Source organism: Schistocerca piceifrons, chromosome 1 (genome assembly GCF_021461385.2).
Source record: "Schistocerca piceifrons isolate TAMUIC-IGC-003096 chromosome 1, iqSchPice1.1, whole genome shotgun sequence".
NCBI lineage: Eukaryota > Metazoa > Arthropoda > Insecta > Orthoptera > Acrididae > Schistocerca > Schistocerca piceifrons.
The window spans coordinates 796,289,087-796,308,561 of record NC_060138.1 but is presented as its reverse complement, the minus strand read 5'-3'; the positions used below and the strand labels follow the sequence as shown (position 1 = coordinate 796,308,561).

The 19,475-nt window shown below is 38.0% G+C and overlaps 1 protein-coding gene across 1 annotated transcript in view; it reads right to left on the bottom strand.

The window, feature by feature from the left end:
• The window catches only part of LOC124713594 (centrosomal protein of 290 kDa-like), a 189,970-nt gene that overhangs the window by 111,500 nt on the left and 58,995 nt on the right, over window positions 1-19,475 (bottom strand). Inside the window, exons 13-14 of the mRNA XM_047242958.1 lie at window positions 10,004-10,189; window positions 3,048-3,213 (exon numbers count right to left, since the gene is read on the bottom strand). Of these exons, the coding sequence (XP_047098914.1) occupies window positions 3,048-3,213; window positions 10,004-10,189 (352 nt within the window). The remainder of the gene's footprint in view (window positions 1-3,047; window positions 3,214-10,003; window positions 10,190-19,475) is intronic.

The window sequence follows — 19,475 nt, the reverse complement described above, 5'->3', positions numbered from 1 at the left end:
TTATCGTATCGCAACACTGCTCCTCGCATTGGTCGAGATCCAATGACTGTTAGCAGAATATGGAATCGGTGGGTTCAGGAGGGTAATACAGAATGCCGTGCTGGATCCCAATGGCCTCGTATCACTAGCAGTTGAGATGACAGGCATCTTCTCCGCATGGCTGTAACGGATCGTGCAGCCACGTCTCGATCCCTGAGTCAACAGATGGGGACGTTTGCAAAACAACAACCATCTGCACGAACAGTTCGACGATGTTTGCAGCAGCATGGACTATCAGCTCGGAGACCATGGCTGTGGTTACATTTAACGCTGCATCACAGACAGGAGCGCCTGCGATTATGTACTCAACGACGAACCTGGGTGCACGTATGGCAAAATGTCATCTTTTCGGATGAATCCAGGTTCTGTTTACAGCATCATGATGGTCACATCCGTGTTTGGCAACATTGCAGTGAACGCACACTGGAAGCGTGTATTCGTCATCGCCATACTGGCGTATCACCCGGCGTGATGATATGAGGTGCGATTGGTTACACGTATCAGTCACCTCTTGTTCGCACTGACGCCAATTTGAACAGTGGACGTTACATTTCAGATGTGTTACGACCCGTGGCTCTACCCTTCATTCGATCCCTGTGAAACGCTACATTTCAGTAGGGTAATGCACAACCGCATGTTGCAGGTCCTGTACGGGCCTTTCTGGATGCAGAAAATGTTCGACTGTTGCCCTGGCCAGCACATTCTCTAGATCTCTCACCAACTGAAAAGTCTGGTCAATGGTGGCCAAGCAACTGGCTTGTCACAATATGCCAGTCACTACTCTTGATGAATTGTGTTATCGTGTTGAAGCTGCATGGGCAGCTGTACCTGTCACGCCATCCAAGCTGTATTTGACTCAATGCCCAGGCGTATCAAGGCCGTTATTATGGCCAGAGGTGGTTGTTCTGGGTACTGATTTCCCAGGATCTATGCACCCAAATTGCGTGAAAATGTAATCACATGTCAGTTCTAATATTATATATTTGTCCCATGAATACCCATTTATCATTTGCATTTCTTCTTGGTGTAGCAATTTTAATGGCCAATAGTGTACGTTGAGCATATGGAAGAAATCCTGGTCACAGTTGTCACACAGTAGTAAGGAGAAAGAGATAATGGCCGTCCATGTGAGCATTCCTGGATGAAGAATGTAAGTTTGATAGCTGACCTGCAGTAATTAACATCTTTTTACGTGCTTGTCCACTGGTACATATTTAGCAATATTGTATATGTAATGCAGCTAAATACCATAATTGCACAGGTTACAGGAGTTTTACAGATGTGTGTGCTAAATTGGAGTCTTGTAAACCGTTGCTGCTGTGTGTGTGGTCTTATGTCAGAAAACAGGTTTCATGCAGCTCTCCACACTAGTGTCTTCATGCAACATACATTAATCTGAACTTTTCTTTTCTTCCCAATGTAATTCAGTAACTCCTCATTAGTTACATGGTCTAACCATCTAATCTTCAGCATTCTTCTACAGCACCACATTTCAGAAGCTTCTATTCTCTTCCTGTCTGTAATGCTTATTACCCACATTTCATTTCTGTACAAGGTTACACTACAGACGAATACCTTCATAAAAGACTTCCTTACACTTAAAATTATATTCAGTGTTAAAGAATTACTCTTTTTCAGAAATTCTTTCCTCACTATAGCATCTAAATTTTATATGTTCTCTACCTTGGCCACTGTCAGTTATTTCGATTCTCTGATATCAAAACTCATCTATTGGTTTTAGTATCTACTTTCGTAATCTAATTCCCTTGGCACTGCCTTAATTTAATTCCACATCTATACTTACACATATAATCCGCAAGCCACCCTATGGTGCATGGTGGAGGGCACATTGTACCACTACATGTAATTTCCTTACTGTTCCACTCACTAATAGAATGAGGGAAAAATTACTGCCTATATGCCTCCAAACAAGCCCCATTTTTCCTTAAGCGGTGGCAGTAGGGTCGTTCTGCAGTCAGCTTCAAATGGCGGTTCTCTAAATTTTCTCTATATCGTTCCTTAAAAAGAATGTCACCTTGCCTCTAGGGATTCCCATTTGAGTTCCCATGAACAAATCTAGCAGCCCCCTCTGAACTGCTTTGATATCTTCCTTTAATCCAACCTGGTGGGTAACCCAAACACTCGGGCAGTCATCAAGAATGGGTTGCACTAGCGTTCTACATGTGGTCTCCTTTATACATGAACCACACTTTTCTAACACTCTTCCAATAAACCAAATTCAACAAGCTCACTCCATTTCATACTGCATATTCAACTCTATTCCATTACCCTTGTTTTAATTTTGTTAATACTTGTCTTATAATCTGTCTACCATTCATGATCGTTGTCAGTGAGGTCTACAGACACAATTTATAATATATTTTGATTCATTCCACATTTCTCAGGGTCCTCCCTCATGATGGATTTAACCAAGTGGTTTATTTCAAATTACTGGAATGCACCTGCATTTTTATCGAGAGACCATTACAGACTTGTGAGTTTTGGGAACTCCTAACTTATTGGTCAGCAACTGTATTTGACATTGACATAAATTAAGAGACAATGCTATGAGTTGTGCTGCACAACAAACCCGGATAGCTCAATTGGTAGACAGCATTTCTTGTGAAAGGCAAGGGTCTAGACTTGAGCATTGTTCTGAGACAAAACTTTAACTTGCCTCGAAATTTCATTACAGTGAACACTGTTACAGAGTAAAATATTCATTCTGACAATTTCAAAGCCGACAAATCCTTATCAACATTTGATTGTTCTTAATCATGCAATCTTCTTTCGCTACTCATATTACTCTTCACTGTTTGTGTCACACGCTTTAGTTTTGTTCCAAGTAACAAAACTTATCAATTTTCTTTTTGATAGTTTTACATATATGTTTTCTGCTAATCATGCTTGTGATATCATTACCAAAATAACAGAAAGTCCAGAAGTATCTGTGAGATGAATAATAGAGAAAATTTCTTAACAATAGTATGAGAAAATATCCATACTACCTTAATTTATGAAGCTGATCTCTCAGTTCAGCACTGACCCCCTGTGAAATATGAAGTTCTGCTTGCAACCTCATAGCTGGATGGTACCAACCAGCCACATGTCGAGCATCTAATGCAAATAACAACCTCTCGAGAACTGGAGCTTCTAAGTGAACTATGCCGCTGCCTTTAAAACAGAAGATAATACAAAATAATTCAGAAATATATCTACTTCAACTGAAACATTTTTGTATGTATATTGTAGAAAAACTGTCATGCTCATAAAATAAATTTTTGAGCACTTAATCATCAGCAAAATAACAATAGAAAAAAAAGAATACAGCTGTACACATAGTGTACAAGATGAAAAATGCAGATAGGACATAGCCAAAATAAACTAAATAGAATGAATTTGAATGGCTTTTTTCACTGAGTTTAATAACCACACTGATCACAACTTAAAAGTTTAAATCTCAAGCAAAATAACAATTGTTTGAACAACCAGAAGTTTTAACCTGACAGTAAGTTTTTAAGTGATTGTAGTTGTATCCAAGCGAGAAATCAATATTTAGCTGGGTCACAGGTGGAAGTAAAAACAATTACAAAAAACATGGAAGTCAACAAATCAAACGATGGAAAATCCAGAATCGAATGTAACAATTTTGAGAAGTAAAGTTGCTACTCACCATATAGCGGAGATGCTGAGTCGCAGACAGGCATGACAAAAAGACTCTCACAATTAAAGCTTTCAGCCATTAAGGCCATTGTCAGCATCTCCGTTATATGATGAGTGGTGACTTCCTTCTCATAATTGTGGAATTCAACAGAGATTCATTAGACTGAAAAAGGAACAAAGCAATATCAATAATGCATGCACATCACCAAACTGGGCATAAGTTTCATCAAAATAATAAATGATGGTGACAACATAATGCCAATCTTTAAATCTTTAAAACTATATGAAAGAGAAGGGAGTAAAAGTGGTGAAAACAATGACAATAGAATCATATGAAATACTCGCTGTACCTGGCCACGCCTGGCTGTGGCTGTCTGCTTAAAAGGAAAACAAATAAAAGAGAAAGCAAATGTATCTAATATTTATAGGAATTGGATATATATCCTAACCTCCTTCTCTCTCCTGTCCCTCTCAATCGCCCCCTCTTCCTTCCTTTTTCTATCACCTCCTCCTTCCGCTTCTCTCTGTCCATCTTCTCCTCCCCTCCTTCTCTCTCCCCCTTTTCCCCTTTCTTTGTCTATCTTCTCCATCCCCCCCCCCCCCTCCAAAATCTCCAACACCTCCTGACCTCTCTCTCTGTCCATCCACTCCTTTCTGTTTTCTATGTCCCTTTCTCCTACCCCACTGTCCATTTCCTCCTCTTCTCCTCTTTCTCTGACCCTGAGCTTTGTTTACTGTTATTGCAAATTCAGATTCTGTAGTAGTATTCTAATCATAAACCAACAAGCCACAACAACAGCTTTCCTGTTTGCTGACAATGTTGCAAAGACTGAAAACTGACAAATACATGCTGTTGATCACATCAATGTGGTTTTAAAAAACTGAAACCCTTTTTCAGACAACTGAAACCACACTGCAAGCAGCAGCACCAGTGCGTGATGGGAGTGGCAACTGAGTTGGGGTAAGGAGGAGGCTGGAGTGGGGAGGGGGGAGGGATAGTATGGTGGGAGTGGCGGTCCGCAAAGTGCTGTAGGTCAGACTGAGGGCCTTCAGTCTAATTTACAGCATTTCGCTGTCCACTGCTCCCACCATACTATCCCTCTCCCTCCCCAATCCAGCTTCCTCCTTACCCACACTCAGTTGCCACTCCCATCATACACTGGTGCTGCTGCTCGCAGGGTGGTTTCAGCTGCCTGAGACTGCAGTCATGTGGGTGAGTAGCGTTTGCACTAGTGTGTGTGTGTGTGTGTGTGTGTGTGTGTGTGTGTGTGTGTGTGTGTGCGCGCGCGCGCGCATGTATGTCTCTCTTTTGTTGCTGAAGGGCTTAATGGCCGAAAGCTATAATTGTGTGAGTCTTTTTGTTGTGCCCATCTGCAACTCAGCATCTCCACTATAAGGTGAGTAGCAACTTTCCTTCTCATAATATTGTTACAGTCCATCCTGGATTTTCCAATGTTTGATTGAAACCCTTTCTGCATTTTCCACATCACACCTTCTAGGAGTCGGAAACACTCAACCGTAATGATGGTATGTATCAAGTAACAGAAGTTTTACCTCTAAATTCATGTACATAACTCTTAATGTAAATGACAACAGGGTTTAGTAGATTGTGACAATAATTAATATTAGAGAATCTGTTAATCAACAATTTAAAAGAAAATACATGTGCCTATTCAGGATGTTTACAGTGTACTAAGATACTTGTTTCTTAAGTATATCTAATCATCTTACAAACTGTTAACTTTACAAAATCACAAGCTTATCCTAAAGATAGTATCACAGGTTTGTCCTACCCTATCAGAGGCAGTGCCATCTGTGAAAGCAGTCAGGTTGCATATCAGTTCTGCTGTAATTCTTGCACACAAGGTGCAGATGCTATCAGGTGACTATCAGTTTGTCTCTGGGTAGTTACAGCTATTATTGGCTAGCCACCAAGAGGCCCAATTTCATGCATTCTGTGCATACACAAAGCAGTTGGCACCCCTGCCCATGTGCTGTATAATCATGTATGTTAAGATCAGGTTGCTTTACCGCATGCATGGCAGCTGTTTGTCTGCCATGCCCAACAGTAGGCACCAAGCTGCCCACCAGCAGACACTCAAAGTGGAACAAGTCAGTCTACACAAGTGAATATCCACAACAAAACTGTGGCTAAGAGCAGAGTTGATCACCCACTGGTAGAACATACAGTTGGGCATAACAGACTTGATTTCAGTCTCAATCTACATCTACATCCACATACATACTCCGAAAGTTACATACAGTGTGGGGCGGAGGGTACCCTATACCACTACTAGTCCTTTCCTGTTCCACTCACAGACAAAGCAAGGGAAAAATGGCCACCCGTATGCCTCTGTACGAACACTAATTTATCATATCTTATGCAAAATGTATGTTGGCAGTAGCAGGATCATTCTGTAGTTAACTCCAAATGCTGGTTCTATAATTTTCTCAGTAGTGTTCCTCAAAAAGAATGTTGCTTTCCCTCCAGGGATGCCCATTTGAGTTCCCGAAGCATCTTCGTAACACTTGTGTGTTGTCTGAACCTACCAGTAACAAATCTAGCAGCACACCTGTCAATTGCTTTGATGTCTTCCTTCAATCCGACCTGGTGCAGATCCCAAATGCTTGAGCAGTACTCAAGAATAGGTCTCCCCAACATTTTCTTTCATTTCATATTACTTAGCAACATAAAGCCCAACTAATTAAATGAGATGACTGTGTATGAAATAGGACACTACTAATGCTATATCTGAACATCATGGGTTTGCTTTTTCCTACTAATCCACATTACCTGACATATTTCTACATTTAGAGGTAGCCATCTAAGTCGTTCTCTATCAACATATAGTCACTAACCTTTGACAACCGTCCATACACCACAGCATCATCAGCAAACAATAGCAGATTGCTGCTTACCCTGTCCACCACATCATTTTTGTGTGTAGAAAGTAGCAGCAGTCCTATCACACTTCCCTGACAAAAACCTTGTTCCTCAGGGATACTCGCCATCAAGAACAACATATTAGCTTCTACCACCTAAGATGTCTTTGTGCCCCTCACCTACCTGGCAACCTATTCTGTAGGCTCATACCTTCATTAACAGTCTGCAGAAAGGTACAATGTCAAATGCTTTTCAGAAATCTAAAAATATGCAAGCTGCCTGTCGCCCTTCATCCATAGTTCACATTATATCTTGTGAGAAAAAGGCAAACTAAGTTTCACACAAATGATAATTTCTAAAACCATGCTGATTTGTAGGCATAAGATTTTCAGCTTGCTTCACAAACCACAAACCTGAATCCTCCCCGCACTTCCAGCCCCCACCCCTCCAGCATTTGTTTCTCTGAATTACACAGATGAGAGCTGCCCTTGCAATATACACAGATGAGAGCTGCCCTTGCAATATACACAGATGAGAGCTGCCCTTGCTATACATTCCTCAATCTCAATCACACACACACACACACACACACACACACACACACACACACACCTCCACCAACTTGCCAATAATACACTCTCATCTGCTATTGAAAAATACAATACATTGTATTTGTAAACAACAATCCACTTCAATGTCGTGATTTCAAAATTTCCATCCAAACATAATAACTATTTATATAAGTGGTTATACGGGCAATTATCATCAAATAATTATTGTTAATATTAATAGTGATCATTGAAACAATTATAAATGGTAAACTGAAAATTAGGTGCAAGTAAAAAACTTTTCTGTTAAAACTGAAACCACTGGAAAAATTTTGTATTTTCAACTTCATGTTCTTGGCAGGAAAACAGGTTATTATGTCAGATATGTGCTTATGCAAGTCATAAGTTTGACCTTGTGACGACTGGTCATACTGTGAGAATAATTTATTGTAGGAGTTAAAAAAATGTGGAAAGTTCAAGAAAAATGCTGTAACATTTCATTTAATAGATATAAAACCCAGAAACAAGCAGAAATGTCATACCTTTTAGACTAAAATTGTGCCAACAATAACATAAAGGTGGAATGGATAGGAACCAGAATTTAAGTAAAAGAAAATCATTTTAATAACATCAATTTAAAATTCATGAACATTATAATTTCTACTTATTAACAGAAGCTGGCAAAGTTTTGTCTAGTTTATGTGCCTCTTGACGACTCAGCACCTCTACTATTGTTACCTTTACTCCTTAATTTATTTACTTTGCACTAGTACTTTGAAATAACACATTTAGACAAATAATTTTTATATTTTTTTAGGAATATTCTTATACATATTGAGGCCACTCCAAAAGTTTTATGGAAGAAATGCAAATTCCATATCTATGTCTCAAAGTATTTTCCTCCAAAATGCATTCATCTGTGCACTCTCTCAAGTAACTTAGTGAATGCTCCATGAAAAGCTTCCTAGAGAAAATATTCTTAAATGCTTAGTGAGTCAACAATGGCTTCTTGTGACTTAAACCAATGAATATGGATGGTTTCTTTCATTTTCAGCAAGAGGAATAAATAATGTGGGGCCAGATCTGGACTGTTTGTTGGACATTGAAGTATTTGTATTTGAGAATGCTCAGGGAAACTTTTGCCTTCATATATGTTGTGATTCCACATCTGCTTCTCTTGGTTTCTTTTGCTAGGTGTAGTAGGAGACATTAGAAGGTACAAATCTTTGTTTACTGTCAGATATTTTTCAAGCATGATTGTGGCAGTCTACGCCTTAATGTATTGATTAAATATTTTCCACTTACTCCTTGTTCTCTTCAGTTTAGTTGAACTTATCAATGAAGAAGATTTGGATATATGAATGCCATTACGCTCTGCATCAAACTGGAACTTTGCATCAATATGCAATGACAAGTGACTTTTAATCACTTTAATGGCAGACAGTTCAACAATAGAGTTCAGGAAAGCCTGTATTGTGTGCTAGGCACTAAATGTTAGGGAAATTCTAGATGGAACTTTACTGTCTAATTATTTCATTCATATTTCAGAATGTAAAATTATTTTCATTAGGTAGAATATTACTGAAAGTCTATACAACAATGTAATGTACATGTCACAAATCGAGTGGTTGTTGAGCGAATGAACACATATTACAAGTGTGGGTAGTACTTTCAGCTGATAAAACTCATTGTTACAGAGCAGAAACAGAGTTGATTATGTCATGTGGAGCTTGCAGAGTATCTAACTTAATAATACAAGTAAACATTTCAAAGAACAGTAACAGTGGAAGTAACAACAGGTGTCATGAAGTGAAATAGCAACACACCTATATTCTGTTACTTTAAATCCGTCTTGAATGCAAATTTTTTTTTTATTAATCATATGAGCGGTTTCGGTTCATTCAGAACCATCTTCAGATCTGATATTTAAGTTACAGGAGTAACCCGTCCAATTCAGCAACTTTCACATGCTACGTAGCATGTGAAAGTTGCTGAATTGGACGGGTTACTCCTGTAACTTAAATATCAGATCTGAAGATGGTTCTGAATGAACCGAAACCGCTCATATGAATAATAAAAAAAAAAATTTGCATTCAAGACGGATTTAAAGTAACATTATAAAATCACTGATTGCTGTTATCCCATAAGACATTATGTCTGTTTTTGCAAAACACCTATATTCTGTACTGTACTCTCAAAATCTTCTGTTCATGAATTAGATAGTATGGTACTCACCAAGTGAGGAACTACTAGATATGAACACAGACACATGCAAAGTTCAGCAAGTGTCTTCTGGAATCCATTAACATAAAATATATTTTTTGTATACTGTACCTTTCATTTCTAAATCATTTCCTTTTTTATGTAATTACAAAATGGTGGAAGTCATGGGTGTGTGATTAAAAGAAACACTAAATGTAATTTCTCAAGCAACCAGTTCACATATAAACACTATAAAATTTTAAAAATTCTGTACATGTAAATGTTGTTTCAACTTAATTGTTACATTCCTGATACTTGCAACAATGCTTTAAGCTGAATGCTTGTAATACATCATTATTTTCAAAGAGCGACATTCTCGAACTTTTAAGGGTGTTTCTTATATTCGAGAATTTACCTTGTCAATAAAGTGTGTGTTTTAGGAAGCAACAAATAATAATATTTTGAAGCCATTAATTGGAAGTTCTCCTTCCAAGATGAGCAATAACTAAGATTCAGGGTATGAGGATTATAAGATGTGATGTGATGTCCAAATGTTGTAAATCATTAGTGACACATGATACGAATGTCTAATGATAGTTTGTTGCAAGTGAATCTAAACTTTCTCACATTACACTGTCACAACTAAGCACAAACAAACCATAATTACCATCTTGCTTTTGAATACTGTCCAGAATCTCATGCATTCCCTTTCTTAATGCTTCATTTTCTTCTGTCATAGCCTGCAACTTCTCATGCATTATATTTGCTTCTTCCTGTGATGCTGCAACATTAATCTGTTCCAACAGCATGTCTTTGGGATCTTGGGTGCTCTTGTAACTCAACCTCCGTTTCCCTGGGGGAAAAAAAGTTAAAATTTCATAGGGTTATGGTCAGTGACAGTAGACATCACAGGACTTTTACAGTTCCACAAGACAATCTGTTCCAACATTATCAAATCTCACTTCAAATTTCATTATTGTATTTTAATACTACAAAACTGCACCATGAACTTATCACCAATAAAATAAAATTTCAATGTTTTCATATATGAATTTGTTGAACAATGTGTATTTAATGGGGATAAATGACATAGAGGATTTTCACCATGGACTACTGGGAAAGCCAAGTCTTGCAATATCTTGATGTGACTGCTTCACCATGGCATAATGAAAGGTCTCAAGTGAAACTTGGAAACTCTGATGATGGCACTTTTACTCCAAATTATATATATTAAAATAATAATTATATATAAAAACAAAGATGAGGTGACTTACCGAACAAAAGCGCTGGCAGGTCGATAGACACACAAACAAACACAAACACACACACAAAATTCAAGCTTTCGCAACAAACTGTTACCTCATCAGGAAAGAGGGAAGGAGAGGGGAAGACGAAAGGAAGTGGGTTTTAAGGGAGAGGGTAAGGAGTCATTCCAATCCCGGGATCGGAAAGACTTACCTTAGGGGGAAAAAAGGACAGGTATACACTCGCACACACGCACATATCCATCCACACATACAGACACAAGCAGACATATTTAAATATGTCTGCTTGTGTCTGTATGTGTGGATGGATATGTGCGTGTGTGCGAGTGTATACCTGTCCTTTTTTCCCCCTAAGGTAAGTCTTTCCGCTCCCGGGATTGGAATGACTCCTTACCCTCTCCCTTAAAACCCACTTCCTTTCGTCTTCCCCTCTCCTTCCCTCTTTCCTGATGAGGCAACAGTTTGTTGCGAAAGCTTGAATTTTGTGTGTGTGTTTGTGTTTGTTTGTGTGTCTATCGACCTGCCAGCGCTTTTGTTCGGTAAGTCATCTCATCTTTGTTTTTATATATAATTTTTTTATATATAATTTTTCCCACGTGGAATGTTTCCTTCCATTATAAAAATAATAATTATTATTATTATAATAATAATAATACACAGGCAGCCAATGAACTTTTATTTATAGAATGTATGTACTTGTCCTTGTCTTTTAGGTACTCCAAATAAATAAATAGTTATTGAATCTGGTCATCACAGCTACAGATATTCAGGCTTCCCCCAGACATTGGTAATTCTAAATGAATCACTGTTCTCTTCCTGCTTTAGTTCACAAACTGTGAAAACAGCATTTTTAATTCTTACATATGTCTTACTTAGAGCTATCAAAACTTATGAAATCTGGGATGGAATAACAACATGTATTGGATAGATTGCCACTCACCACATAGAGGAAGCTTAAAGCATAAATAGTGACATTTACTAGTAGACTGTCAGATATACACTGATGGAAAAAAAGGTCATAGCACCAAGAAGGAGTTGTGCAACATAAATGTAATTTGGTAGGCAAGTTTCAATATCTGAAAGATGATGCCTACTCGCGTTTCACACTAGATGCATAATAGTGGCACTAGCTGTGCCACTATGAGGATGCTGTAATGGTTGTGAGCTTTAGTTACCTCTGAGATTGGACGTGGCAAGTTGATGATACTCAAGAATATCTTTAAGGCAACAAAGATGCCTTTATAAATACCTCACCGAGTTTGAACGAAGTCGTGTAATAGATCTATGAGAAGCTACTTGTTCCTTCACCGATATTGTGGAAAGACTTGGCAGGAATGTATACACTGTAAATAACTGCTGGCAGTGATGGTCATGAGAATGTAAGGTTGAAGGAAGATCAGGTTCTGGATAGCCACATGGCACTACTGAGAGGAAAGACCATCGTGTTTGGCATAAGGCTCTGGAGCATCATACTGCATTTGCAGCAGCAACTGCCACCATAGTGACACAACAAACTTCTGAAAATCAGTTACTTCAAGGAAAGCTCAGAGTTAGGTGTTCTTTAGTGTGTGCATTCCACTAACCCCACACCAAGGCCATTAGCAACTTCAGTGGGGTCAAGGAAGAGCTCACTGGAGGGCAGAGTGGAGGTGTATTGTGTTTTCTGATGAAAGCTGGTTCTGCCTTGGTGCCAGCAATGGCTGTGTGTTGGTCAGAAGGAAGCCAGTTAGAGTCTGCAACCAACCTGTCTGTGTGTTAGATACACTGGACACACACCTGGAGTTATGGTCTGGGGTGCGATTTTGTATCACAGCAGGAGCACTCTCGTGGTTATCCCATGAACACTGATTGTAAATTTGTACAATATTCTGGTGATTTGACCTGCTGTGGTGTCATTCATGAACAGCATTCCAGGAGGTGTTTTCCAACAGAATAATGTTTGCCCACATAGTGGCCCAATATGCTCTACAGGTGTCAACATGTTGCCTTGGCCTGCTCAATCAGCAGATCTGTCTCCAGTCAAGCACATATGGGACATCATTGGACGACAAATTCAGTGTCATCCACAAATCCTGTATTGACCAACCAACTGCAACAGGCATGGAACTCCATCCCACAAACTGACATCTGCCTGCTGCACAACACAATGCATGCATGCTTGCATTCAATATTCTGGCAGTAACACCAATAATTAATGTACCAGCATTTCACATTTGGAATGTGCTTATCTTGCACTACATTAACCTGTGATCTTGTGATATTGATCACTTAGATATGTTGCCTAGACAAATGTATTCTTGAACTCACACACAAGGCCATTGTCATCTCCCGATGCTGTGGCCCCAATTTTAAATTTTAAATACCCCTGTCTGTCACTTAATGCCTCCTCTGTGTGGTCAATAGCAATGCACTAATTCACATTGTTGTTACTTAGAGCTGTGCAACACAGCTTCTAACGGTTTTTTGTTTTTTTCAATTCACTTATATTTCACTTCAGAAAAAGTTTTCTCCTTTTAGGATATTAATATCTCACCCTCCAATCAATTTAACTTGTAGTCCCATTAGCTTCTTGAAAATATGTTTTAACATGTTAACAAATGAGTGAACTTCATTTTCAATAAGTATTGTAACACTTTTCTTAAAACTTGATTTTAATAACTTTGGATGAACTAATTTTCATAATTAATGTACACTACATCCCATTAGCTAGACTCAGAATATCCACATCATACAGTTATGTGAGTGCTAGAGTCAAAGTTTTAATTGCCACTTTAAAAAAAAACTAAGTTACATTGTTAATTGTTTATTTGCAGATAGATGTCTGCAATCCTGGTACACTCTGAAATCCATGTGCCGTAGAACTATAGAAAAGCCAAAACATAATGGTGGAACGCAGTGATAATGTGAAGTATCATGCAGTAATTCATTTTCCGTATTTAAAAGGATATAATTCAGCTGAGTTGTTGAAAGTGTACAGCAACAATGCACTATCATATGACATGGTGGTTAGATGGTGTAGATGCTTCTGGTATTATCAAAAAAGTATGAATGTCAAAGAAGTAAGTGGCAGACCATCTCTCTGTGAAGAACAAGTGAAAATCAGTCATGAATCAGTTTTCAACATCCTGCATGACATTTTGAACGTAAAAAACATGGCTGCTGGGCTCCATGACTACTCACACTCATTCATGATGGATCGAGGCAGCAGTGAAAATGTTGCAGCTGTGTCAAGACAATGCAGATGGCTTCTTGAGCCACATAATCACCATAGACTATCACTATGACCCTGAGACAATAGAGCAAAGCAGGTATTGGAAACATGTGAATTCAATATGCTGACATATCAATGAAAATAATCAATGTTTGAAACTGTAATATAATTAGATATACAGTGAAACTTCAATTTTACATTCCCTGATTTTATGTTTTTCGAGATTCTACATCATAAATTCATAGCCCCTGTGAAAAACCCTTAAGATCAATGCTAAAACTATTGACTTTTGATGTGAGTGAATGAGTTATAAAAGGCAAAAAACAGAGGGTTTGCACCATGGGTCATGATGGTGGAGTTAAGGGAATATTTTAGGCCATTGCGGAGAGGGAAGAAGTGAGAGAGGAAATGCTGACACAATCCACAATCGCCATTGCCAACACAACTTGCTATGTTTAGCTTCACCGTGCTATTACAATACGACTGCTGCTAAATTGTGGCAGCAATGGAAAAACAGGCAGTCAATGCCAAGAATTCTGGACTGAGCCAATATGTGATGAAGGGGCCCAGGCAACACCTTTTCTTGTGCCACTAATAACTCAGACTCATCTTTTTGCACGTATTTTTGATGTAATGTATTCAGTAACAAGATCAATCATCAACCTTTTAAATTTCAATGCTGAGTCTCCAAGAATATGTTTGGTCAGAATCAAGGAAACACCTGTTTCCGGCTAGTGAGCTCTTATTGGGTGGCGACTAGTTACATCATCCAACAGCGAGTGCAGCCACCACACCACACTAACACACGTATTAAGTGTATAGACATTAGCCTATGAAACACTCATAATTCCTAAAGTACTGGATTATAAAGTATAAACAGGCAAAGAAGCTATAAATCAAAGTTGGTGCAAGAATTTCATTCTTCTCTTCCTAGGTAGCAATTTCACCAACACTCATAATGTCATCTGACATAATCAAATCGCAAAACCATAAACAAACAAGAAATAAATTTCAAAATTTTACAGCATATAATGGATGTATTAGGGGAAAAAAATGGGTTTTGGAACTATTAATACCACACGGTGCGTAACTGGAAGGACTATCACTTTCTCTAATGATGTACAAGGTAATTGAGCCATTTCCCAACACCCTGCTGCCACAAACTATACCTTAAAACACATTGTTTTGAGGGTTCTTTCATTTTGATCTCACCCTGAGAAAAAAATTGTACCGTACTGGTTAAATAAACTGAAACTGTGAAAAACAATGAAAACTGCCAGATTACATCATCTCAGATGTTGCAACATCTTGGATGTTTGTTTTCCACCTGTAGCAAATTCTGTATATAGCATGGTCATGTCATGCTACCGCCGTTGCTTCTAGCATATAGAGTGATAAACAGCTTACTTGACAGCTTGCTCCAAAGTATGGCTGATTTGATCAGTATATAGCAAATGGACTGGCTGTGGCTTCCACTTAGGTTCAATTTATATAGTTATACCTCATACACCCTTCACTACCTGTACATTAATTTTAGTTACAGAAGTTCCTATCGGAGCCTATCGAAATAATCCAGAACGTATTGTGCCTCTATCGACTGCATCCAACTTAGGCTACTCCGTTTGCTACGTGCTGCACCACAATTAACAGGACATGTTCAGTCAACAATTGTACAGGGACTTGTTCATCTTTGTTGTAGTCCTCAATGGTGTTTAATATGTTGTGATTACAGAGGGATTATTATAAATTTAACAGATTGCTGGGACAGAGAAGCATTGAAATCACAGCAGTCTTAACTTTCTTTCATATTCATTGGTATAAATAAGTGCCACTAGTGAAGAAAAACTTGTGTGTATATTTGTGCTTTCGTGAAGTCTGCTTCATTTACACTACAGGCTGAAGACTTTGAACTGCAAACAGCATGCACTGGCAATACTGTAGAATGCTCCACTTGGACTACTCAGCACAATGAATGAGGAAAAGTTTACAAGCATTACTAGAGGTCACTGCAGTTGAGTCACCACAGTACGCTGCACTGCCATTGGCTACAGAAGGAAAACACACACCCTCCAATGCCTTTCACCACACTTTACAGTTTTGGTTTAATTCACCATGTCCATCAATTTTTGCTTTTTTTCTGGCTGTGCACAAAGGAAAGATCTCTCAAAAAGATGTGTTCGCAGTATGTTGGAAAATAGCATGAATATCTTATACCCAAATATCAACTTGAATTTTTTTATAGGTTTTTATTTGCCATTACACATCGGCAATTTCTTTAAGAACTGATGAAACTCATTACGCAAATTATTGAATAAACATTGTGTTGTACATTTAATTTCCTTACAAGTTTTAATCACACATGACAATTACTTATGTTTTGGCTCATACCTTAGGGGTTTCACTATTTACCTTGATTCTGTATTTTCCTCAATTTTGAGTTTTTTATGTCTGGACTGCATGAAAATGTAAAACAAGGGTTCCACACATTAAAAATCTACTCAACAAGTAGTAACAAGCTATGGAAATATGTAAGTACCATTTGTGAAGGAAACTTGTGTATATACATGCTTCTTGCAAAAGCATCGAGTTGAAAGGAAGAGGCATGAAGAAAAAGGACTAGTGAGGTTTAGAAAATCAGAGAGTTATAAGACAGTCACCAAGAACCTTGGGTCAGAGGAGACTTACCAGATGGAATGAGAAGTAAAGAGAGCTAACAGGCACCAATGATCAGTCTTTCCTGCTCAACAAATTTGGTATGTCTCCCCTAACCCAGGGTTCTGAGTGACTTTTCTGTAACTCTCCCATTTCCTAAATTTTTTGAGGTCTTTTCCTTCATCAATCTTCCTTTCCCTCGAACTTTTCTGCCAGAAGGAGGTACCACTGTCTTTGAAAACTTGCATATTTCAATGTATTTCAGTGTATTCTCCTGCCGCCACTTGGTGAGTAGAATTTTTATGCATTCAATATATTATATCTTGAAAAATATGCTGATGTTTTTTGGAACTGCTGTGGTGCAGTGCTAACAGATTAAGCTCATAATGGACAAACCATCACAATAGCATACTACTGAAATATGCTGATGAGGTTACGGGTGAATGTCAAGATGAAATATTATAGGAAACTGTATTTTTACTGCACGACAATACACCATCTCATTTTGCACAGGGCACAGGCTGCTTCTACTTGACCCTGACATGGCATCCAGTGACTCCTTCCTCTTTCCTCAGGTTGAAGAAACCCTTGCATGACAATCATTTCCAGAATAGTATTGACAAAGGCCGATAAGTGTTTCTTGTGTTGAACTGTACAACAACAATAAGTGTTTCTTGTTTTGAACTATACAACAACAGAGTCATATGTGAATTGTCATCTTACTTTCACATGAAAATTTCCAAGGATATACAATCTAAATGATTTGAGGTCTCAGAGATTAGTACGGAAATATCAAGAGAGTAGATCCATGCTTGGTAAGAAAAGATCTATAAATCCAAGTGTTTTAACCAATAATAAACTCTTGTAACCTTGGAAAAGTGCCCAAGAACATCATTGCTACATTTAACACTTCAGACTGTTGTGTCAGTAACATCCACTTACAGATTCATGCACAAATTCAATCTGAAACCCTACAAAGTAACAGTAGTGCACTGATTGACCAACTCAATTACTGCTCATACAATGTAGGCTTTCACAGCCAGTATTGTCTTCACTTAAAACTTCCAGGCTGATAGGCTGTGGTCGATGTATAAAACTCTCCCCTGATGTTTCGTCTCCGACTGCAGGAGACATCCTCCAAGGTGCAGCGCTTTACCTCAAGAGTGTCTCCCAAAGTCAGAGATGAAACATCAGGGGACAGTTGCATACATCGACCATGGCCTATCAGCCTGGAAGTTTTAGTGAAGTTAGTTACTGTTGCTAGGTTTCAGTACTGATGACACTAATGTGTACAGAAAAGTATTGTCTCTGAGTGAACGTAGGAGGATTCAGGATAAGCTGGATAGAATTTATATTTGGTATGATAAATGGCGTCTTGTTCTGAATGTTAATGCAGATGAGAAGAAAAAACAATACTGGAATGTTCAAATACAGTATTAGTGGTGTGCAGATGAGAAGAAAAAACAATACTGGAATGTTCAAATACAGTATTAGTGGTGTACTGCTTGACACTGTCACATCAATTAACTATCTAAGAGTATGAAAAGAAACAAGCATGTAAGGTCTGTTGTAGGGAAGGCAGTTGGTTGACTTTGGTTTCTTGAGAGAATTTGAGACAAGTGTGCCTCATCTATAACAGAGACCACATATAGAATACTTGCACGAAGCATTCTCAAGTACTACTCCTTGTTTGTGATTCTCACCAGGTCAGATTAACCCAAAGTCAAAACAATGTGAAAAAAATATACAATTTTATTTTTTCACAAAATTAACATTAATTAGCATAATAAGCAATACATATAAGTTGACACTGGTCAAAAGTAAACACTCAAATGTTTTACGGAGGCAGTTTCACTTTAGAATCTAATTTAAACTTTTCACAGAAATAACCTTAATTATCATAGTAACTAACAAATACAAGAAGATACTGTGAAAAAGTAAATGTTTAGTTGCTATAAGGAGGTAGTTTCATAACTGAATCTCTAGAGAGCACAGTTTTCAACCACCTCTCATTTCACACGATATATTTGAATGCAAATTCTCAGTTTTCTTAGATGCAATCTCACATCTAAAAATTTCCATGAACTCATAATGTCTAGAAGAAATTATAGTCCTAAATAACAGGCAGAAATGGGTCTAAAATATAATAAGTTTTGTATGAAAACTAGAAGCTGCCCCACTGGCTTTATTTCAAACCGCTTAAAAAGTCATACTTACTTCACTGTCAATTATCTCAATACAGCCACTATAAAAAGAACTGTGTTGCAATCTCCTACAATCACATAGCACATCTTGAAGCCAAATGTTGCTTTGAACATTATAAGTAAATGCTACAATGCACAACATTCAAAGAAGTACCTCAGTGTGTCTCCACGTGTCCCTGTCTAGCAATAGCATTGGTGGTTTCACGCTAAAGGCACTGATACTTCAAAAGAAAATAAATAAAATGGTGGTTTCAGGCAGAAAACACTATTACTGAAAGGTTTAAAATAAATTATTGAAGTAATTTACAAGTTTTCAGCTAGATTTGTTATCGGAAGATTCAATCAACATGTGAATATTATGGAAATGCTCCATAAACATAAATAGGAATACTTTTCACAAAACACTATGGAGAATGTTGACAGAGCCGGCTTCTGCAATACAGTGCACAATGATCCTACCGCCACTAGCACGTATCCTGCGTAAGGATTGCAAAGACAAGATAAGAGATAGCAGGGCACATACAGAAGACTATAGGCAGTCATTTTTCTCTCACTACATTTGCAAGTGGAATGGGAAAGGACATAGCTAGCAATGATACAAGGGACACACCATGATGCTCCATATTGTGGCTTGTGGAGTATGTCTATATAAATAGATGCAGAATATGATTATTATCCCCTTAGTACAAGGATACTCAAGGCATGCAAGGAATATCCAGGATGATCCCATGCTATCTCAACTAAATAGTTTTAATAATACCAAATCAATTGTAATTATTTTGAGTGATGATAATAAAAGACATTCTT